The sequence below is a fragment of the Girardinichthys multiradiatus genome, chromosome 5, assembly GCF_021462225.1.
Source record: "Girardinichthys multiradiatus isolate DD_20200921_A chromosome 5, DD_fGirMul_XY1, whole genome shotgun sequence".
Classification (NCBI taxonomy): Eukaryota; Metazoa; Chordata; class Actinopteri; order Cyprinodontiformes; family Goodeidae; genus Girardinichthys; species Girardinichthys multiradiatus.
The window spans coordinates 29,973,561-29,997,152 of record NC_061798.1 but is presented as its reverse complement, the minus strand read 5'-3'; the positions used below and the strand labels follow the sequence as shown (position 1 = coordinate 29,997,152).

General features: G+C 40.0%; 3 protein-coding genes across 5 annotated transcripts; all 3 read right to left on the bottom strand.

The window, feature by feature from the left end:
* Positions 1 to 2,740: 2,740 nt before the first annotated feature.
* On the bottom strand, positions 2,741 to 4,938 carry nanos3 (nanos homolog 3). The gene has a single exon (XM_047366522.1). The coding sequence runs from the start codon at positions 4,016 to 4,018 to the stop codon at positions 3,371 to 3,373; it is 648 nt and encodes a 215-aa protein (XP_047222478.1). The 5' UTR covers positions 4,019 to 4,938; the 3' UTR covers positions 2,741 to 3,370.
* Positions 4,939 to 7,613: 2,675 nt separating this feature from the next.
* si:ch211-286b5.4 (afadin- and alpha-actinin-binding protein B) lies at positions 7,614 to 16,332 on the bottom strand. Of its 2 annotated transcripts, none has more exons than XM_047366521.1 (13): positions 16,205 to 16,332; positions 16,080 to 16,132; positions 15,828 to 15,919; positions 12,727 to 12,795; positions 12,530 to 12,650; positions 12,374 to 12,452; positions 12,168 to 12,288; positions 10,013 to 10,157; positions 9,841 to 9,944; positions 9,600 to 9,761; positions 9,356 to 9,464; positions 8,829 to 8,997; positions 7,614 to 7,791 (listed from the first exon to the last, which is right to left on the bottom strand). In XM_047366521.1, the coding sequence occupies exons 2-13, from the start codon at positions 16,129 to 16,131 to the stop codon at positions 7,695 to 7,697; spliced, it is 1,320 nt and encodes a 439-aa protein (XP_047222477.1). In that variant the 5' UTR covers position 16,132; positions 16,205 to 16,332; the 3' UTR covers positions 7,614 to 7,694. The 2 variants fall into 2 exon arrangements, with proteins under 2 accessions (XP_047222477.1, XP_047222476.1); XM_047366520.1 differs by having other exon boundaries at positions 15,828 to 15,922; positions 16,205 to 16,326.
* Positions 16,333 to 16,950: 618 nt separating this feature from the next.
* si:ch211-286b5.5 (uncharacterized protein LOC100003596 homolog) lies at positions 16,951 to 22,623 on the bottom strand. Of its 2 annotated transcripts, none has more exons than XM_047366524.1 (3): positions 22,382 to 22,623; positions 21,793 to 21,919; positions 16,951 to 18,233 (listed from the first exon to the last, which is right to left on the bottom strand). In XM_047366524.1, exons 1-2 carry the CDS (start codon positions 22,469 to 22,471, stop codon positions 21,794 to 21,796), a joined length of 216 nt encoding a protein of 71 aa, XP_047222480.1. In that variant the 5' UTR covers positions 22,472 to 22,623; the 3' UTR covers positions 16,951 to 18,233; position 21,793. The 2 variants fall into 2 exon arrangements, with proteins under 2 accessions (XP_047222480.1, XP_047222479.1); XM_047366523.1 differs by having other exon boundaries at positions 16,951 to 18,230; positions 22,382 to 22,618.
* Positions 22,624 to 23,592: the final 969 nt, after the last annotated feature.

Below are 23,592 nucleotides of genomic sequence, written 5' to 3'. Positions count from 1 at the left end.
TCTGTTCTCAGCTTCACTAACAAAGCAGCTCATCAATATATATTAATGTATCAAGGATGTTATCAGTCTCATTAATAACACTAATCAGTCTTGTATCAATTGTTCAGTCTGAACGATAAAATCTCATCTGGGAACTGGCTTACTGCATGATAATAAAAAAAAAAAAAATGACTGCTCAGATTTTGTATGCTCTATAACCTGATTGAATTAATGAAACCAAAAACATAAGTATACTACTACTACTGTAAGGAAAAAATCTGACATTCAGAATATTTTCTAAAATGATTATACACCTAACTTTCAAATGTTTTCTTAACTTTTCCCTATAGTTGAAATAAAGGGCTCATCCACTCATTTTTTGTTTAAACATTTACCAGAGGAAGAGGAGGCATGAACTCAAAGGGAGTCACCTTTGATCTGTTAGCTTGGCAACCACTGAAGCACCACCAAAGAACTGATAAATGGACACCCTACATGTGATCCAAAATTAGCTGTTTGGTTCGTTTTTTTTCCCTCAGAACCAGCTTTAGAACTCAGGTGGTCAGGCTCCAGTGCACCTCTCAGCTCAGATGGAAAATCTCAACATCGTTCTGTTTTTTCAGTCCGAAGGTCGTTCTGTGGAAGGCTAATCTGGCCAAAGAATAATTGGATTCTTGGATATTTCCCAAATCACATTGGATGCCTCTGAAAATATTATTGTCTAAGAAACTCAGTTATTCTGAGATTTAAGTTTGGAGGAAAGAGACAAAACCGAGTATCAACTTCAAACAAAAAACTAGACAAAGATGCACAGCGTAGTGCAAAAAAAAAACAGTGAGGGTAAGGTAAGTTTATTTATAGAGCACTTTTCAGTAACAAGACATTCAAAGCGCTGTACATGAGGAGGAACAATTACAATACAATCACAAAGAAAATAAACAGACAGACACAGAAAAACAAATCAAATGACACTTATAATCCTTGGGAGTGATAATAATTAATAATCCTTCCAAGTTTACTGGTAGAAATTGGTTCCAAGCCACTCTTAATAAAGCATCTTATGCTAAAAGATGATAATATTGATAGTCTCATCATTCCACTGAATTGTAACTAGTGAAGCTGAGTCATTGGTACAAAACAGCTTTAATCCACATTTTCAGGTGCTAATAATATATTGCTTTTACTGGTACTGAAGTTGAACTAAGTAATAACAGTCCTTTGTAGTCTAATTAAGAAAGCTGGGTCACTGGTATAAGATCAGCTAAAGTCCAAATTACTAAATATATTTGGTTTTAGCTGGTAATCCTTCTAATAAAACTAAAAATCAATGAAAAAGTAATGAAATACTAATAATAATTGGCTTTTGCTGGTAATCCTGAGAAATCAGAAAATCTATGAAAAGTAATGAAATCACACATTTAGGTAAAGTAAGATAGGGGGGGGGAAATCATATTTCAGACTATTTTTAGCAGAAGAGTCTGAAACAGTACAAAAAAACCTCAGCAGGGGTAAGCAACACATTTAGCAAGGGTACGGTGGAATCTTGAGGGTACGAATATGTATAAGTCTGAGTGTTTTTGCATGAATTATACTGTCAACACTGATAGAAGCGCCATTGTCCTTGAGAAGTGAGGTGGAAGTTTTATCAATCGGCTGCATAGTCCTATCAGCACACAGCTGGTAGGGGAGTGCTGGGGAAGAGCGTCATGTTTATATAACATCCAGGAGATATTTAGTCGATAGCCAGTTAGCAGAAGTTGCCAAGGCCACATTGAGGAGCCAGATTTAAAAAAACAAATGTTGTGGTTCAGGCAGTTGTGAATTTCCAACTACCTTAAGAGTTTTACTGGTATGTCTCAATTGCGAATCCAAATAGCCAAATTTCTGGAACTTTCCGCAGATCTCGAGCAAACAACTTCTCCAAGATTATATCCTTTAACCTCTGAGTCCAACCGCTGCCAGGCTGCGATTCTGTTCAAGAATCGTGTCCAGCTTGCGATTCTGCTCTCTTAACATTTCAGTCTGAGTGTTGATCGCTCTACAGACTCCATCCAACATCACAGGCAGCTTTGGAACGCTTTGAACAGCTGCCCACGTTTTGCGAATCACTCGATAAGTCAGGTAACCACCAACTCCAAAACGTAGAAATCCTGTTATCAAAAGTCCAAATATGTACACATTTTCTACGTCCGCGACCGACATCGTAGTCAGGCACACAATCTTCCACTGCTGCCAAGAATCCATTGTGTTTCCAGGGAGGGATACACAGGAGGGAGAATCAGGCTAGATTTAATTCAGTTTTTACTTTTTGTTAACCATGGGGCAGAACATGTTGCCCAGCCAGGAATTTCAAAACATGACCTTGGAAGACCTGTAGCCATGCTGCATTTCCCAGCTAACCAGAAAATTATTTTTTTGTATTGCATTTCTTAAAACAGAGACAAAGAACCATAGAGCATCACTAGTTGATACAAAACCTCTCCATAGCTGGGAGAAGCCTTTCAAACTCAAAACTTTCTACATATAATCCTTTTATGAAATAAAAAGCAAGCCGTACCTTTCACACATGTACCCCTATTTTAAAAAAGGCACTAATCAAATATAAAAAAAAGTGTCCTTTTACATGTATGACATGCATTCAGATCATAACAGAAAGGTCCTAAATACACATCTTGAAGCCTTTGGTATATTCTCTGCATAAGAGATTGCAAATTCACCTTATAGCCACAACAAAATAATGCAAGAAAAAGAAGGAGGCAAATTCAAGTTTAGCCACTTATTTATAACTTGAACCAATATATAACTTGAAAAATATTTACAAACTTTAGGGCCACATGAGCTGGAGTGGTACAACTGGAAAATCCTCCAAATAAAACAAGCCCCAGGAATTTTGTACACAGAACAAGAGAAGGTCCTTCATTAAAAGCTTAAAATGCTGACATGGTCACATTATGTAAACCTACTGTAGAAAATGCGATGCAGTGTAACTGCAAGTCCTCCCAAAGGGTTGATTGTGTTATTCATTCATTGTATGTGGTAAGAGGCATGAACCTGGACATTGGTTGGCCATGTTTTAAAAGCATGCAAAAAAAAACAAAAAACACCATTGTTTTTCTCCTCCCAAACGTAATATCTGGCAGTCGTTCTTTACCTTATTGTACAAAATCCAAACAGCAAACAGACAGCGTTAAATAGTAAATAAAAAGCGTTAAAAGTAACTCCAAACAGAAAACATGCAAACACAAAAGCATGCAAATGAAAATACAAAGCAAGTAACACTCAAATAAACCACACTGATGCCTAATTATTATTATTATTATTATTATAACAAAATACACACAGACAAAAGGGAAGCTGCTTTCCGTTTAGTGTCTTGAGGCCACCTGTTAAATCAGCGTCTGGTCTTGGTGTACACAGAGCTATAGGAACTGTCCACTTTGGGGCAGAACCGCTTGGTGTGGGCACTGGCCCCTGTGGCGCCGCACAGGGGACACACGTACTGCCGCAGGTAGGGACATAAAACCTCTCCTGCCTGGTTCTTCAGCCAGTGGGACGCATAGACAAGCTCGGACTCGCCGTTGTGCTTGCAGAAGCTGCAGAAAATGCGAGCAGGAGGAGGAGGAGAACGCGCAGGCGGCTCTGGAGCTGGAGTCTTGCAACGAGTTGTGGTCCTCCTGCGTTCCTTGGGGCGACATCTGGAATCCGTCGGTATCTGCAGCGCAGTGGCACTGGCTGATACTGCTGCGATCCGAAGCATATCCTCTGGGTTAAGCATAGCCAAGGACCCAGGCAATTCGTCTGCAACGAGATCATCCGCGCAGGCTTCTGCGTTCATGCGCATCGACATTAAAGCCCTGCTGAAATGGTCAGACTGGGAGCGATGGGCTTGGCACGCTGGCAGGACAGACTCGGCGGCGCTGTTCCGACGCAGGATCTCTCTGACCGTGTCCGACAGTCCCATGTAATCCCTCCAGGGCTGGAAAGTTTCGCTGTTGGACTCCATGAAGCGCGGCAGAGGGTTAAACAATCCCCACACCATCTCATTCTTTCTGTCTCTATCCTGGAAAGTTTTTCTGGTCTGCCAGACGACCGAGTTGTGGATTTTTAACAAAAACAGGCAAAACGACAACAGAAAAGAGCAGAAAGGTGCGCACAGTCGACTGCCACTGGTAATTGGGCGCAGGTGGTGATCAAAGAGTCTCCAGGAATGGCAGCAGCCAATCAGGCTGCTGATTGGCTGCACAACGGGTGCAGCTCTCAGTGTCCACCACTTAAAGCATGTTCAGTATAAAACCAAATCTTTATTGCTACGCGTGGACATTTAGAAACTTAAACATCGCAAACTAGGTTTTAATTTTCAGGTTCTGATGACGTTATTAACACCAATAAAACATTAGAGTTACGAAGTCAGACTGACAGTAATTTAGTTCTTAAATAACTTTGTGTCAATGTTAAATCTATTGTCAGATGTTTCTATCGTTTGCTGAGGTTCACTACTTAATCGTCTAGTAAGTTGTAAAGGCCTTTGAGGAGAAATACATCAAGTTAATGAAAAGCAGTAACATTGCCCGTGTCAACCTGTTTTTAAATTAAAAAAAATGCTTCAGTAGTCCATCAGTGAGGAAATTCAAGTATATCAGCTGCAATAGTGACCCACTATTGCAGCTAATAGAGACCCATAGAAACGTATGAAAATAAGCAGTGATAAGATGAAATAGACAGTAATGTGAAATATACAAGGTAAAAAGCACCATAGAGACTGATGACATTACGTCTTCAAAGCGACACCCTTTTTTCCTTTTGAGGGGCCATTTTGTTATGTTCCAATGCATAGCAGGGTTATGATCTTTGGTGTTTGGGTTTTTGGTTTTCTTTTGTGTCTGTTTTCTTCATTTCCCAGTGGTTTAAAATGATCTACACTGCTTAAAAATTAAAGGAACACTTTGAAAACACACCAGGTCTCAAATGAAAAAACAAATCACGTTGTTATACTCAGAGAGCTGTGTACAGATTGGTGTGTGTTTGTGTGTCTCTTTCTCACCTCCTCTTTCCAGCCTGTGACTGCAGCTGCTGCTCTCAGGAGGACTAATTAGGAGGCACGTTTAAGGAGCTGGAACCAAAGGGGAGATGCCACATTGTTAGCTCTACCAGCGTAGTAATCAGGCTAGTATTTTCTAGTAGTCCTTGTTCTTTTATTTTACTCAGATTTTTTCTTCATTCACCAGGATCCTCCCCAAACTTGAGCTTGAGTTCCTCAACTTTGGTGATCAGTTCCCAGCTCCATGGATCCAAAGGGATATCCTCCCTGTGAGTCCTGTTTATCAGTCTCCACGCTGCTCCTAGAAGAAATCTGAGAACAGTCTCTTTCTTCATTCAGACACTTGCCTCCTGTTCACCCTCCAACATTGACTGCTCCATTGGATGTTTTTCTTTTTCCTTGAAAACAGAGATTCAACATCACCAAACTATTTCCACTACCTGCCAGACTCAGCATCTGTGGGTTGGTTGGCTCAATCCCTCCAGGAATCCCTCCTCCTCCTCCTAAAGTAAGACCACATGCTTCCCTCTGCACGATCTTATTAGCTGTTCAAACAGCAACCACCTACCTCTCCTCCTCAGAGCTCAGACAGACCCTCTCCCACTAGGAATCCAGACATCCAACCTAGTTTCCATTTTCAATAAACCTGTCAAACATCTTATCTGTGTTTGTAATTGTTGCCTGCTTCAGGGTCATTCTACAAATGTGACACATACTAGATATCCATACTGATATGGAATGGGTAATGTGTTGGGAACAAGGAGGCCACATTATTTGATGAAAATGATCAACCCACAGAGGGCCTAATCTGAATTCAGATACATTTATACTGAAAAACTGATGCGGCAGGCTAACCCAGTTTAAAATGTAATTGCAACAACTCAACATGGTACTCAGTCTGCATGCCTGACAATGTTGGCGACTGATGGTGTCTCCGTCATCTGTGCGTTTTGCTGTATGTCACCAATAAGTCAGTGTGGTAATTCATACTGGCTCTGTGGTGCTGCGACATGACAGAAAGCCCTGCTCCAATGTCCGTTAGATATGAATTGAGGAGCAAAGATGGATGAATTTCAGTACTGATAAGATTCACAGATGATGGAGCTGTTATGGGATGCAGGAATAGATCGTGAAAGGCATCCAGTGTGAATTGCTGCAGGACACTATTTGGGACTGACAGATGACAAAGCAGACATGGAACGTAGCTGATGTGAATTAGGGGTTTACCTTAATTACCTAGCAGCATTCAGGTAGATGCTACAATGTCTGCTCCTGCTCTGACCAGCATTTTTACTCTAATACATACAGAAGTCTGCATTGCCATATTTTCTGAAGAACAGTGCTCATAAGTGCTTAACTGCACTGCAGTAATGTGGCTGTCACGATGTTATTGTACAGACCCGTTTGTTACGCCATTTAAACTCTAAAAATCTGTGTGGTTTTACAGGAAATGTCATTAGGCCCTTAAAAGTCACTCCAGGTGTATGGGACACTGCTTTACCTGGAAGGCAAGTTACATTTCTGTTTTACTACTAGCATCTGCAATCAAACTCTCAGCTCATCTGATTCAGACACATAGAAAAGATGTAGAAAATTGTCACATGTAAACATCTGGTAGTGGACTTTGGAAAGAGCTGTTATTGATTTATTTAATAAAGTCATCTGTCCATGATGACGCATTCTTGCATTATCAGTACTTAGATTTTTGTCTCAGTTTTTGGATGCATTTGACCACAGGTTCCCGATGAGTGTAGGATCTAAACTCTGAACTTCCTGGCCAATGGCCATTGACAAAATTTTATGTTTTGATCCCTGACTTGATCACCATTGCCTTGTGACGCTGTGCTCCATCCTGTTGGATAAAACACTGTTCATCACCAAACCGCTGCTGGATCGAAGCTCAGGATGTTCGTACGACATTTACTCATGGCAGTGTTTTTAGACAAAACTGTGGGTAAGGCCACTCCCTTGAATGAGAGGCAACGCCACACTTGAATAGTTTCAGTATAAATCACTGTCAGAATAACCCAGAACTGAAGGTAGTGTCCTTTTTCCCTCTATATAGTCCCATTTCCAGATATCCCAAACAATCTGAAGGGGCTTCATTGGAGGAAAACATTACCCTGTTCAAAAAAAAGAATTCAATTATCAAATAAGTTTATTACTCAGGTGATTTTTTTTTTAAATGCCCAAGGGTTAAAATAATACCATTTCATTTGTTCTTTTATCTTTTCCCCTTTTGTAGATAATTCACTAATACTTATTAGGCATTGTCAAAAGACAATGGTGTTTATTGCAGTCTGTGATATTTGAGAAAATAGCGCTGCCATCTTTGAGGCAAGTGCTTTGTGTCTCAGATTAGGACTGGATAATAGTTTCTTTTACATTAAACAACAAAGGTCTAAATACAGACATTAGACTTAAGGGTCCTTGCAAATTAGCCTAATTTTGTCCATTTTTACTTTTAAATAGTAAGAGCCCAACATGACCAATATCCTAATTTAGGCAGAAAGAAAAGGAAAACAACCATGTTTTCACACAAGTCAGTAAATGTCTCAAAACATCCGTCAGCAGTGTGTAATGATCATCAACCAGGTTTAAAAACAAATAAACGCCTTTATTAAAAAGATAACATTGAAGGTAAAATGTTATTTAACTTCAGCAGTAAAACAGTGTACTAAAATGACCAGTCCAAATATGAAGGCCAGGGTGTGTGCAGTCTCCTGTCCGCCCCGCCTTCCCACATCTCCGAGTGGTGATCAGCTTCTCTGGACCTGCGGAAGAAGAACATTCAGCAAGATGGCAGCAGGTACGAAGGTCTGATCTAATTCAGTTTTAATAAGCAGCGCTTTCAGTTCTTAAATTGAGAAGCTCTGCATTGTACCGTCTGCACAGGTAGTTGGTCAGGAGCTGGACCAGATGAAGCCCCCACATTGAAGTACTCTTAATACAGTGTCTTGCAAAACTATTTATACCCATTGAACTTTTTTACATTATAAATACAGACTTCAATATAGTTTAAATTTATGTGAACCATAAAATTATGAGGTGGAGGGGAAATGATGCATGGTGAGACCTAATGTAACTTTTTTGCCTACATTCTGAACACTGTGCGATGTAAGACCCTGAACACACCATCCCCAAGGTGACGCAAAGCAATGGCAGCATTTTTCTCTGGGGATGCCATTCTTCTGCAGGAACTGGAAAGCTGGTCAGATTTGGTTAGAAGATGGATGGGGTCAAAAACAGGGCAGGAAGAAAACCTGTTAGAGGCTTCTAAAGACTGGACTGGGGTGGTGGTTCACCTTCCACCAGACAACCACCCTAAAAATACAGCCAGAGCTACAATGAAATTGTTTAAAGCATGTTCTTGTATTAGAAGGGTCTTGTCAAAGTCGAGATTTAAATCCAGTTGGGAGTCTGTGTTCACAGATCCTCTCCACCCAGGCCGATGTTTTTACTCAGGTGGGCTGAATACAAAAAGGCATGCCACAGCCTTCAGGTCTTTGTTTGAAAAAGAGTTTTAAAACCTCTTTGCTCTTCACAGAACAGCTGTATTTATACTAAGATTATCATCCCAACTAATTAGGTGACTTCTGAAGGTAAACTGGTTGTACTGGATTTAGGGTAAAGCTGGCTGAATTATGCACTACTTTGTTTTAATGGTTTACATAAAATCCTAACTAAATGCACTCAAACTTGAGGTTTTACCGACAAAAACCTACAAGACTTACAAAGCTATGAACACTTTGGAAAATAATTGTATTTCAATTTGATTGACTGCATGGAAAGTGTATGGACAAACACTAACCTGTTATTATATGATAAATTGAGAGCAGAGTACAGCTGAGGTGTGCTGGGGCTTTGAACTCTGACCCTTCCCTCATGTAATTCATCAGCAGCGGCGTTCCCAGAGTCACTGGATGATGGAGTGATGGGAAGACAGCCGGATACGTTAGTTCCTTCCACACCAGAGAAGTCTGCCCCAGAGACATTTAAAGACAAAAACTAATGTGCTGAACGTAAGCAAAACATGTATACACACACACACAGTATATATACATAATTAAGTCCCTTTTTAGCTGCTCCCTTATTCAGGGGTCGCCACAGCAAGTCATTACAACCTGCACACAGTTTTGCTAGAGTTTTTACACCAGATGACCTTCCTGACGCAATCAGGATTCAAACCTGGGTCTCATGTCAAAAACTGAGCCACACACACACAACCTCAAACATCTAACTGGCTGAAAGAAAGTGGAAAACACAAGAAGCAGACCATCTCAATCTGGACCTTCATCCAGTGCCCATGCATTTAGATTCAATCAAACCCTTACTCACTCAAAGCAGTGCTCTCCCTCCTGTTTGTTGCTCCTTTGTTAAACAGAGACGAGTCACACAGATACTGCTGCTTCAAAAACAAGCCCCTTTGTTGTTCAAAATCACGGCGCTGTGGACGCAAAAAAAAGTTTTGTATGTGATTTCAATAAGTGCACAAGTTGAAAGGCAAGAAGCTCAAGAGACCGAATCTCTTAGTTTAACCCCAGGAGTGCTACATTGTTGGTTTAAGCTCAACCCATTTTACCTCATGGCTCAGTCGAATGGCAGCGTCAGTGAACGCTTGCCGCTCCCTTTCAAATGTCCTCCGCTGATGAGTAAGCTCTGCCCAAGACATCTGAAGACGTTCCCACTCCTCCAAAAAGTAAGAATCGGAGAGTTCAGATGGGACCGTGGAGGCAAGGTTGTCCTACAAGAAGCACCAGAGCAGGTCTCACTCTCTGACATTTAGAGCTCACATTAAGTTTTAATAAAAAGGTGATTAATACCTGTAGAAGCTGCTGTTGTAATTTGATGACCTCCTGACTTTCTTTTAGTTCGAGCTCCAGCTGAGCCAGGAGCTTATCATGGTCGGTACCAGCAGCAGTGTGACCTGTGGACAGTCACTTTCTTACAGTTTTTGACCACTAGTTTGGGGACATTTACAGGCCTGTTCATCACCTTCAGACAAGATGCTCTGCAGCTTCTTCTGCACCAGCCTCCAGCTCTGAACAACTCCTCCAGTCACGTGTTCACCAAGTGCTGCTTCAGTTTCATCTAGCTTTCTGTCTCCATCTTGGCTAACATCCAAAAACTCCAACAGGCACTTCGAAAGGTTCAAAAATTCAACTCAAATGAAACATTTTTAGTAAAAAAAAGTCATATTTCACAAATTAAACTTCTCTTTAGTGGTTCACTTTTAAATCCAGAGTAAAATAAAAAACATTTCTTTCTCACATATATAAAAAAGGTCTAATTAATCTTAGTTCAGATTGTTCCATTTGTTCCTAACAGAGCACTTTGTTCTCAGACTGCAGGATTACTGGTGGTTCCTAGAGTCTCTAGAAGTAGAATGGGAGGCAGATCCTTTAGTTATCAGGCTCCTCTCCTATGGAACCAGCTCCCGGTTTTAGTCCGTGAGGCAGACACCCTGTCTACTTTTAAGGCTAGGCTTAAAACTTTCCTTTTTGATAAAGCTTATAGTTAGAGTGGCTTTAGGTATCTAGCTACTGTTACAGGTGCCATCTTAATAAATTACAATATCAAAAAAGAACATCAGTTCAATAATTGAAACTGATTCATTGCACAGTGCTAAATAACCATTTGTTAATTATGATTAAAACTAATAAAAACCCAAAGTTCAGAGTCTCAAAAATTATGAAACGTAGAAAAAAAAAAAAAGAATTGATACACAAATGTCGCCCACACAATCATGGGGAACACTGCTGATTTGATTGGTTTTGAGCTGTCATCAAACACCCTCCACCAATAGGATAAGCCACATTTGGTCATTAAAAAAAAAAAGTAGTTGGCTGCTCAGAGAGTGCTGTATCCAAGCAAATTCATGGAAAGGTGATTGGAAGGAAAAGATGCACAAGCAACAGGGATACCCACAGTCTTAAGAGAATTGTGAAGCATATCACATTCAGGGGTTTAGGGAAGACTCCGGCATGCATTGGGCAGGAATGTAATGATTTAATACACAATGATATTCTGATTTTATGACCACTGCCAACTGTGCCCTGACCAGCCAAGCAACTTACCGAACCTAAACCTGTAAAAAGGAACCTGAAGAATCTGTGGGGTATTATCAAGAAGAAGATGAGACGCCCAAGGCCCAAAGATGCAGATAAGCTGAAGGCCACCTTTACAACAACCTTGGCTTCACTATCACCTCAGCAGAGCCACAGGCTTGTCACCTCATTGGTGACAAGCCCATATTATCTGCACATACAGTTTAGTGTACGGACATACTTTCAGTAGGTTGACATTTCTTTATTAAAAATCCTCTATTTTTCCCCTTATTGGCCTATTGTGATATTCTAATTTAAAACTAGATTCTAGCTTTTATTTGCAGTAAGCTATTGTCAGATTTAACAGAAAAAAAAACTTGAAATAAATAATAGGAGTTGCAGTTTTTTAATTGAATTAAAATAAATAAATTAACTTTCCAATTAATTTTTTAGAGGCACCTGTAATGTCAAAGATGCAGACGTTTTGGAGTTAACATACTGTAGTACAGTAGCATGTATAAATAAGAACTACATGATTTATTTTATAGCAGGGGTAGTTGTACCAAGTACAACTACTAAAATAACTGCATCTTTACTTTTATAACCGCTTATTTAGTAGTATTTCTGAATTAATTTAATGTCTGAACTAAATAAACTTTTCAATAAAGACAAATTTACTGGGAGACACCTGCATGGTATTAAAGCTAACTTCATGATTAGATTCTACTGGAATGAACCGAATAGGTTGAACCGGATTTGGACCGTTTTGGATTCTATATATTTGGAAGTGAATTGGATCCGTTTGCCTTAGCTTAAGGTTCTCTAATCAGAGTTAGATCAAAATGATAGATTCTTATTTTACCACCTTGAGCATTTCTTGTTACTTGTAAAGATAATAAGGCTTAAATTGAACATTTAAGATCCAAAACCAGCCATAACTTCTGCAATAATTCACAAACTAAATTTGAATCTTAGTTTTCCCACCAAATTGTGCTTCAATTGTTCCAATATCTACTTAACATTTAACCTAGAAGCTCTTGAATTATTGAAAGAACTCTTTCTGGAATGACACATGGATGTTGGTTAGTCCTCCCTTTTCTGACCTGCTCCATGTCGACTCTGAGTGCGTGCAGCAAAGTGGTGAGGCTGTGGCGCAGCTTCATCGCCTCTCTCAGTTCTGCCTCTCTGCGCTCCAGCATCAGGCGCAGTGCAGCCTCTTCTCGCCTGAAGGAAAGAGCTGCAGTCTTAAAGAGGGGCTAAATCAAAAGGCCAAGACCAGAAAGACCTTTAATAGCAACAGTCCACATACTTGGCAGTAGACCTGATGGATTTGCTGAGTTGCTCCCTTTTGCCTCTGCTTCCAGGAGGGAAATTTAACACCTCTATAGCTGCATCAGAAAAAAAAAATACAAGATGATAAATGTTGTTTTTAATCAATATGTTTGAAATAATTCTGGAGTCTCACAGGGTCCTTTGTCTCTGTGACTGTCAGTCTGTGAAAGCCTCTCCTTCAGTCTGTTGCAGTGCATCTCTCTGCGCTTCAACTCTGCCTCCTGCTGGTTGCACTGCAGCTGCAGACGGGAACACTGACGGAAAGAAAAGCGCTTCTTGGGAAGGTGAATTCATGCAGGAAGTTATCCTTCTCACATCAACTGGGCTTACTTTTGTGTGCTCAGATCTCAGATCTGCCTGAAGCCTGGCCACGTGCTCATCCATTTCTCTGAGCTGCTCCTGCAAGATAAGACAGTGCGGTGCAAAAGTGTCCATACCCTTTAACCTTTCATTTGTTACCAACAGTGCATTTTATTGGGATTTTGTGTGATATACCAACACAGTAGCACAAAATCATGAAGCAGGACAAAAATGAAACACGTTTTAACATTTTTTTTTTTATCTGAAAACTGGTGTTTGTATTCAGCCTGCTTCACTCAGATGCCCCCAAATAAAATCCAGTGCAACCAGCTGCCTTCATAAGTCTTATTAAATATCGAGTCCACCTATGTATAATTTGTCAGTATAAATCCAGCTGTTTTGTGGAGTCAGAGGTTTGTGAGAGAATATTAGTGAACAAATAGCATCATGAAGACTGAGGAACACAGCAGACAGGTGGTTGATGAGTATTTTAAGGGAGGGCTAGCTCAGACATTTATTTTGTGAGCTTTGAACAACTTGACAGCAATGTTCAATCCATCCATCCATAGATGGAAAGAAGATTGAAAGTTTGTAAATCCATTAAGGGTTGGCCATCCACCCAAACTGACAGAACTGAAAACTGGCTCAGAGTTCATCTGCTTAGTTGTCCGTCTCTCCTAGATGGAGCAACTGAATAAGCTACTACTGCCTTTAACATTTTTATTTTAAGCTTACGTAGAAAGTTGCCCTTGGATCAGTTCTGGTCCTCAGGACTGAATGTCCTGCATGTTTACGGTGTTTCCCTGCTGCCTCACATCTGACTTAAAAGACTGATTAACAGGCTGCCGCAGCACTTGATGTCATGCTGAGAAGGTAATGCAATCATTTGAATCAGGTGAGCTGGAGAAGAGAAATCTAAAAGATGCAGGACAGTAGTCCCAGAGGACTAAGCTTGGGGACCAACTGGTATAAGTCACAGGTGTCCTGAACAAACACCTGAACTGAAGCATTAGTGCATGAGATGGAATCTGTAGAACTCTGCTGTATGCTGAGGAGACAAATCAGCACTTGGATTCTGAGGTGTTGGACCACTTACAGGTCCTTCTCAAAATATTAGCATATTGTGATAAAGTTCATTATTTTCCATAATGTCATGATGAAAATTTAACATTCATATATTTTAGATTCATTGCACACTAACTGAAATATTTCAGGTCTTTTATTGTCTTAATATGGATGATTTTGGCATACAGCTCATGAAAACCCAAAATTCCTATCTCACAAAATTAGCATATTTCATCCGACCAATAAAAGAAAAGTGTTTTTAATACAAAAAACGTCAACCTTCAAATAATCATGTACAGTTATGCACTCAATACTTGGTCGGGAATCCTTTTGCAGAAATGACTGCTTCAATGTGGCGTGGCATGGAGGCAATCAGCCTGTGGCACTGCTGAGGTCTTATGGAGGCCCAGGATGCTTCGATAGCGGCCTTTAGCTCATCCAGAGTGTTGGGTCTTGAGTCTCTCAACGTTCTCTTCACAATATCCCACAGATTCTCTATGGGGTTCAGGTCAGGAGAGTTGGCAGGCCAATTGAGCACAGTGATACCATGGTCAGTAAACCATTTACCAGTGGTTTTGGCACTGTGAGCAGGTGCCAGGTCGTGCTGAAAAATGAAATCTTCATCTCCATAAAGCTTTTCAGCAGATGGAAGCATGAAGTGCTCCAAAATCTCCTGATAGCTAGCTGCATTGACCCTGCCCTTGATAAAACACAGTGGACCAACACCAGCAGCTGACACGGTACCCCAGACCATCACTGACTGTGGGTACTTGACACTGGACTTCTGGCATTTTGACATTTCCTTCTCCCCAGTCTTCCTCCAGACTCTGGCACCTTGATTTCTGAATGACATGCAGACTTTGCTTTCATCCGAAAAAAGTACTTTGGACCACTGAGCAACAGTCCAGTGCTGCTTCTCTGTAGCCCAGGTCAGGCGCTTCTGCCGCTGTTTCTGGTTCAAAAGTGGCTTGACTTGGGGAATGCAGCACCTGTAGCCCATTTCCTGCACACGCCTGTGCACGGTGGCTCTGGATGTTTCTACTCCAGACTCAGTCCACTGCTTCCGCAGGTCCCCCAAGGTCTGGAATCGGCCCGTCTCCACAATCTTCCTCAGGGTCCGGTCACCTCTTCTCGTTGTGCAGCGTTTTCTGCCACACTTTTTCCTTCCCACAGAGGTGCCTTGATACAGCACTCTGGGAACAGCCTATTCGTTCAGAAATTTCTTTCTGTGTCTTACCCTCTTGCTTGAGGGTGTCAATAGTGGCCTTCTGGACAGCAGTCAGGTCGGCAGTCTTACCCATGATTGGGGTTTTGAGTGATGAACCAGGCTGGGAGTTTTAAAGTTCTCAGGAATCTTTTGCAGGTGTTTAGAGTTAACTCGTTGATTCAGATGATTAGGTTCATAGCTCGTTTAGAGACCCTTTTAATGATATGCTAATTTTGTGAGATAGGAATTTTGGGTTTTCATGAGCTGTATGCCAAAATCATCCGTATTAAGACAATAAAAGACCTGAAATATGTCAGTTAGTGTGCAATGAATCTAAAATATATGAATGTTAAATTTTCATCATGACATTATGGAAAATAATGAACTTTATCACAATATGCTAATATTTTGAGAAGGACCTGTACACATGTAAAGGTTGCAGAACGCTGGTCTTTGAGGACTAGAGTCTGACACCCCTGGTTTAGCCAATTTATATGCTAGAATAACCCAGACAAAATGTGTCTGCGTTCACAATGAGACAAAATAGTCTATGTGCAAAGATAGTAGAGCTATACTTCAAACAGGGAGCATTCATTGCAGTAAAAAAAAGGTGGTTCTCAGTGTTGACTGGGGAAAGCTAAATAAAATTGTTTGTGGAATTTGGAAACCATCTAACAGTTTTTGTCCATTTCAAATATGTGCATTATTTTTTGTGCTGGTCTGTCACAAACATTACATTTTCTGATTGTGACGAGACAAAAATGGAGAAAAAGTTTAAAGAGTGTGAACTTGTTTGCAAGACATAGTTCTTTTGATACGGCAATTGGTTTGCTTTCTAGTTGAGCCTTTTTTTACCCACCCTGAGGGAGTCTGCTGGGTCTTTACAGTCCTGTCTGCTGGCCCACCAGGAGGTACCTGGAAAGGAGCTTGGATCCCTCTGGAGATATGAATCTGCTGCATGGTTTAAAACAGAACAGGTAAAAACATGTAAAACAATAGAAAATGTTGTGTTAATTTGGGTTAAGTGATGATAAAGAGGATAGGTGAACTAATTTGCCTGTTTTTTAATGTATGTGAATGATAGGTTTAAATAATAAAAACTGAACTTAACCTGAATATTCCTGCTTTCCACCTACTTTACTCTGGTCAAATCGGTATGCCATCCTAAATCACAAATACAGTTCACATTTTAAACACATGGAAACTATAAGCACAGCAACGTATAAATGCACATACTTTTCAGGTCAATACACCCCTGTGTATATTTCCAGTTAGTAGTCAGACTTGCTCTCCCAGGTGTCTGCTGCTTCTTTTATTTCCAGGTGACAGCACTTCTGCTAATTACTGACAATGGATACTAGGTAGAACAAGCGATGGTCTCGGTTCAGCAAACAGTTTCCTAAAAAGGTATGATTGGGTTGATATTAGGAACCACTTCTCATGTATGGTCCTTCCTGAATTTATTAAAAGCCAAATTGTACAAAAATGCACAATAAGAGGACACACAAGTGACCCTCATTATGGGACGCACTCAGCTGGTGCTCTGTAGCTCAGCATATTCCACAGAATGAAGAGCCGAATCAGCTTAAAGTTGGAAGAATTACATGAAGTCAGCATGTGGCAGCAGCTGACGACTTACTTCATACTCCTTAACAGGGTCAGTACTCATGGAAATATCAAATACTTTCCAAGACATGAGTTTCCGGAGCTCTTGGTCCATTTTTTAAACACTACGACTATATGACAGACATTACTACAGTTGTCAAGCTTTAAATATGAAACCTGAAACAAGAATGAAGATAAAGAAATGGATGGATAAATTGATGGATGATACATAGATTGATAGATGGATGGATGGATGATATATGGATGGATCTAGACCTGGAAAATCTTAAATCAAATTCCATACTTTCTCAGACCGCTAGGAACCCATCTTTAAACCTTTATTTTACAAAACAGTAATCAAGCAAAAACAGCACATATTACAAGTATATATATTTTTATTCATTTTCTTCCATACAAACAGATTGCATTCATCACAAATCATTGAGGTGACAGGTAACAGTGATTCTGGTAGCTTCGTGCAGATTTATGGGATGATACCAAATAAATTAAATGGAGCAGTTCGCTCTCACGACGAGCCAAACCAGTCCACAATTAGATCATCAATTTCTGAATTAACATCCAATTCAGTGTAACTTCAAACAAGTAAACTGACTGGAATAGCATCAAATTTTATGTGAAGCCTTTTATTTAAATACTTGCAGTCATGAATTCATTATTTTCAGATACTTATAAAAATGTTACATGCAGCAAATTAACCTGTGTCTGAAAAACTAATTTCTAAATCACCCAAGTGTTGCAGAGAAAACAAAGAGGCACTAACAGCAGCAAAGATTTTGGTTGATTGGTGTTTGATTCCAGCGTGAAAAACAATGAATGACTTATTAAATACAAACATAACCCAAAGATTTCAATACAAACACAAGCATTCGTGCAATGTGATATAAATTAAAGTTATCATCACTATCCAAATAGTGTAAGGCCTTTATGTGTTTTTATTTTAAATAAAAAGATTCAACAAAGAAACTTAAAAGACAGATATAGATAGGAGGTGAATAAGAGAAACAAGAGACTTAAAAGATATAAAACCATCACTTGCCCCAAAGTTAAAGTCTGTGTCATGTTGTAGTACCTCAGGTTCACAATAGCACTTTTATTCTTCTTTTAAATACATGAATCATTAAAATAAAAAAGGCACCACTTTAGTTTGTTGGCCAACAATGTAGCTAAATTTTATTATTTTTTGTAGTCTTTTACACAAATAAACACCAAGCAGTGAAGATGGAACAGAACCTGGTTTAAATTTACGCTTGATAATCCCTCCACCCACCCCTCATGAAGGGCCATCCATCACCCACTGGGGAACGAACAACGGTAACAGTCTGCAAATAGATGCTGGACATGTTGAGCACTTAGGCAAAGCCAGATTAATCATTAGTCAGGTTAGTGTCAGGAACATCTCATGCTTGTTTGTTGAACAAGCAGAGTTTGGCCATGCTTTCATGTAACAGATGGGAGATTTGATACCGTTAGTTTTGGCAAACAGGTAGATTGACATCAGCCCTCGAAAGCCTTCAGCACCAAGAGTGTTTTTCCCCTCCCTCGCTTTGAGGAGCTGCAGTCAAGTCTACGATGACATCGATGAGAGGTGAAGTGACGGTTTGACGAACAAGTCCAGAAATCCTTCCTGTTCCTTCTGCTGCTGAGAGAAAACAGAGAAAATTGGAAAAGACACATTTATTAGGCTTGAATTAGACTTCGAAACTCCAGTCTTATTTTATTATAAACACTAACGCTTTTCTTGCCGTAACAGAGCAAAAGCCTTCAATGTGAAAATATATATTTTTTTAAACCTGCAGTGTCCTCAGGATGAATAATACTCCAGAGAGCAGGTTGGACTGAGAAATATCCAGCAGCATTACTCCTACAGAATAATTACAGAACATTAGAGAAACATGCCTTAAGGCTTTCCACATCATGTCTTAAACATATACAGCACTCATCTGGGCTGAAGGAAGACAAGCGGTTTGTGATATTTCCTGTTTTGAAAGACAAAGGACAAGAGCAAAAACACCACGATGTGAAGCTGCTAAACATTTCCAGTGAGATGAGAGTTTCTGTATCCAATTTGAAAAGGGAAAGATTCTTATATGTATATAAAGGATATAAGATATTGAATGTCTGATATTCTTATATTTGTGTGCAAGTTTATATATGCACACACACACACACTTGTCTATGAATAAATAAAATAAACAAATGTAGTATTGCACCAATCTTTAGGGAGGGCCGTCAATAATCTGTAGTATTTGCCAGAGGGCATGGGTGCAAATAGGCGAGGTTCTTTTTTTAACAATGATTTGTGCTCAAAGTCAAATTCTGAAAATCCCAGAAGGGAAATTCAAGCTTTATCTTTGATTTGCCACAACATGCCTTGTTTTTAACATTTTAACCATCAGTATTTAGATGTTTGACTTACTGCCTGAATGCAGGCTCATTCGCACATCAAAACAGGATCATTTCACTACTTTTTGGACTCTTCCCAATATGTTTGCAACTAACAATTATTTTGCTAATTGATTAATCTGTTGACAATTTTTTTGATTAATCAATGAATAGCAAAAGATGCTTATTGGGAGATTTTTTACTGAATTTGTATCAGGTGAAGCTAAAGCTACGTCACTTGAGCAGTTCTGGATAGAACATATTTACAGACACAGAAGGTTTTTCATCTTTAATGCAAAATGTGTTTGTACAGTTTTGGGCTAATTACTGCTCTGAGTGGGTTGTCCTTTCAGCAAATGACATGTTTTAGGGTCTGTGTACTCCTGTTAACGACTGTTGGATTACTAAATAAATTAATGATTATTTCAATATTCAATTAATTATTGTTTCAGCTCTACTAGACAACATTTATTTCAGACTCTTTTTAAACACACATCTGTTGTTTGGCTTTTGAAGATGAGCAGAATATTCTGTCTTTTATATTTTTATTGTAGTTTATATTTCACCGATTAAATTACTGATGATTTCATACTTGGTCCTTTAGAAACGAACCTTCAAAAATAAAAATATATTTGATAAACTGCAATAACATGATAGGAATGAGACAATATTTTAAATTGGATCAATTTTTTTTGCCATTGTACATAGCAGACCGGATGTGCAGATATTCCTCCTAAGCTTCAGGGACATGCATTCCTGCACGCAACACCAAAGTTGACTAAAAATGTAAACATAAATAGAAAATCTACCGTCAACATAAAGCTGGTTGCACTTGTAGGAAATGAGTATTGCACCTAAGAGTGTGACATGGGCTGATATATTGTGGTATTTAGTAGAGGTGCAGATTAATAAATTGTAATAGCTTATACTATATCAGTTTGTGTGTAATGAGTTTAAATATGGATTGCACAACTGAGTTTATTAACTAACATTAAAGAACTTTTAAAAGCTTATTTATGTTCATGTTGATGATTATGGATACAGCAAATGAAGACACAAAATTTAGTTTCTCATAAAATTTAAATGTTACATAAGACAAATTAAAAAAACAATTAATACTGAAATATTATGTTATGGCCATGTTATGCCCTACACAATCACAAGGTACACTGTTGACAGTTGTCACCGACACCATTGTTCACAGAGCGCCGTATCCAAGCTAGTTACTGGAAAGTTGAGTAGAAGGGTTAGGGTTAAAGGAAAAAATGTGAAACGGTGTACAACAAAAAGGGATAACCTCAGTGTTGAAAAGTCTGTGACACGACTGTGGCTCAGTAGGAAGTTCAGTCGTCTTGCAATCAGAAGGTTGTGGGTTCAATTCCAGCTTCCTCCTGCCATAGGTCGATGTGCCCCTTAACCTAACGTTGCCTATTGATCTGCGTATCGGTGTATGAATGTGTGAGCGTTAGTGAGTGCAATTGGGTGAATGTGGCTCTAGTGTAAAACACTTTGAGCGGTCTGTATGACTGGAAAAGTGCTATATAAGTTCAGTCCATTTACCATTTATCTCATTCAAGAGTTTGGGGGAAATTCACAAGGTGTGGACTGTCAGCGCTTTACTGGCCACCACACTCAAGATGTTTCCTGAACAACTGTTGGATTCTTTGTGTCAAGACACACCTGAAAGAGAGACAAGGTCAGAAGTGTCTTACTGGGACTAAGGAGATGAAGTTGTCTTTTTACAAAAAGAAAATTTAGCCTTTCATTTGGAAATCAAGGTCCAGGACTTTGGAGGAAGAGTGGAGAGGCACAAAAATCCAGAGGGTGATGATTTGGATTGCCATGTCATCTGCTGGTGTTGGTCCACCGTGTTTGATCACGTCCAAAATTAGCACAGCCATCCACCAGGAAGTTTTAAAGCACTTTAAGGTTCCTTCTGCTGATAAGTTTCATGGAGATGTTGATTTCATTTTTGGCAGGACTTGGAACCTGCCCACACTGCAATAGGTACTAAGACCTGGTTCAATGACCAAGTAACTGGGCTTGATTAGTCAGAAAACTGGCCTGAACTGAACCCCACGGAGAATCTATAGATTATTGTCAAGAAGAAGATAAGAGACACCAGACCCGACAATGTGGATGACCAAGAAAAACCTAGGAGTAACTGCCTCCATGCCGTGCTGGTGATTCATGCAAAAGGAACCCCACCCAAGAATTTGGTACATTTACTGCACAGTATGTTGAAATACTTTTCACTATGCCAATATTTCTGTATTGAAACCAAAACCAATGGAAGAGGAACGGGTCAGAACCGTGAAGGCATAGCACTACTAACTGAGCTGCTGACACATTCCTTAGGCTTTACACTGAGAAACAACAACTCTACATCAATATTAAGAATTTAACTTTTTAAATTTAACTGTTGAAATGAAATAACCTCACCATTACATTCTAATTTACTGAGAGACACCTGTCTTCTTTGGCTTATAGTTTAGCGGTCATATTGCACCAAGACTATCACTTTCACATTCACTGACTCAATTGTGTGTTTATTCCTAATAGGGGTATACGATGCTAAAAGTGGCAATGGTTCATTAAAGTTATTTGTTTTGATAACAATTATTTTTAATGACAACCCTTTTGGTGATGTTTACCAAAGTTATGAGGCATAAAGCCTTGACACTGCAGGGTAATGAGTGAAGTATAACCAGAATATGAAGGTGGTACTTCAGCTCCTTCTTGGAGTGGTTAAAACCCGCATCTTAATTCCCCAGTGACCTGAGAGCCCTAATGAAGACTTTAAAAAGCAATCTTACCTCAGAACAGTGAGCAGGACTTTGGGGGTCTGAAGGGATTATCGCTGGAGGGGACCCCTATGAGCAGCGGGTCCTTGGAGGCATTCTGCAGGCAGAACTGTTTCAGCTCGGCAGCGGCCTGGGACACCTGCAGAGCCCAACATATGGCGTGGTGTGAAAACATGAACAGCATAAACATACACTGCGTCTGTCAGCCTCCTGTGCGCTCAGGCTCGGCCCATTTTCTGCTTTTCCTACACTGACTAACTGCCTTTCTGGTTTTTTGCATAATATTTGCAAGCAACGGGGCCACGGAACAGCAGTGGTTGTATCTACTATGTTTCCTTCTCAGATGTAGGTTACAGATATAAGTTCTGTAATGTTTTATTCCTGTACAGAAAAACATTTATACGCGTTTAACTTTAAAACTTCTACGTAGCTGCGAGTTACCAAACAGGACAAACTAGGAACCAGTCTATATCTGTTCCTCATAAGTTTGGCGGAAGGTCAGTCAATTTATATTTGACAGAATCCACGTTTTGTGATTTCTAAACTTAGTTTCTAGGATCCGAAGGAAAGGTCTTCCGTGTTTGTGTGTCAGGGTTCGTACCTTGATCCTCCGGATACTGGCCTCTAACCGGAGCTGCTTCACGGCCCTCTGGGCGATGATTAAGCTGCTGCTGGCGTTGTTGTTGGACATAGTGGTGACTCTCGGTGGGTGTTCAATAAAATTATAAAGCTAATTTTGCTTTAATGACAGCCGTCTCCAACCTTTGCGGAAACCAAACCTAACTATTAACTGCCCTGAACCCTGAACTGAACTGGGAAACAGCCCCAGTGCTTCACCCCGCCCACATTGCGATGTTCAAGCTCTCCTATTGGCTAAGACGTCCGTCAATCAAATAATTGTGAGCCCACCTTCTCCCCGTTCCCACGGAAACGCCCATGAAAATATGGGCCATTATTTTAAGTTTCCTAGACAGCAAACAAGGAAAAACGTGACCTTCAGTCGTTGTTTCCCACTTCATTTAACTTCACACCCAACTGGGAACTCTTTCAGAGAAATGGTGCTTCATCATTTATGTAATATGCTGAGTTGAACCTTCAGTCTAATTCAGACATCAAAATGAACAATAACCCCCCACTCCCCACTCTTACTATGATAAATGGTCACAGAGAAAATAGTTCATTAGTTTAAAAACAATGTTTCTCAACATACAATTGCAAGGAATTTACAGATTTCATCATCTACAGTTCATAATATCATCAACAGATTCAAAAAACCTGGAGAAATGTCTTCAGGTAAGCAGCAAGGCCGAAAACCAGCACTGAATGCCCATGACCTTCGACCCTCACGAGGCAAAGCATTCAAAATAAACCAACATCATTCTGTAACAGATATTACCACGTGGGCTCAGGAGCACTTCATAAAACCAGCGTCAGTTATCACTGTTTGTCGCTACATCTACAAGTGCAAGTTCAAACTCTACCACGCAAAGCCAAAGCCATATATTAACACCACCCAGAAATCCCGCCGGCTTCTCTGGGCATGAGCTCATCGGCGATTGACTGACGTAAAGTGGAAAACTGTGCTGTGGTCTGACGAGTCGACATTTCAAATAATGGATGTCGTGTCCTCCGGGCCAAAGAGGAAAAGGACTATCCAGATTATTATCAGCGCAACGTTCTAAAGCCAGCATCTGTGATGGTGTGGAGGTGTGTTAGTGCCCATGGCATGGGTAACTTGAACACCCGTCTCACATTGAAAATGTGTGGCGCATTATGAAGTGCAGAATATGACAAAGGAGAACCCAGACTGTT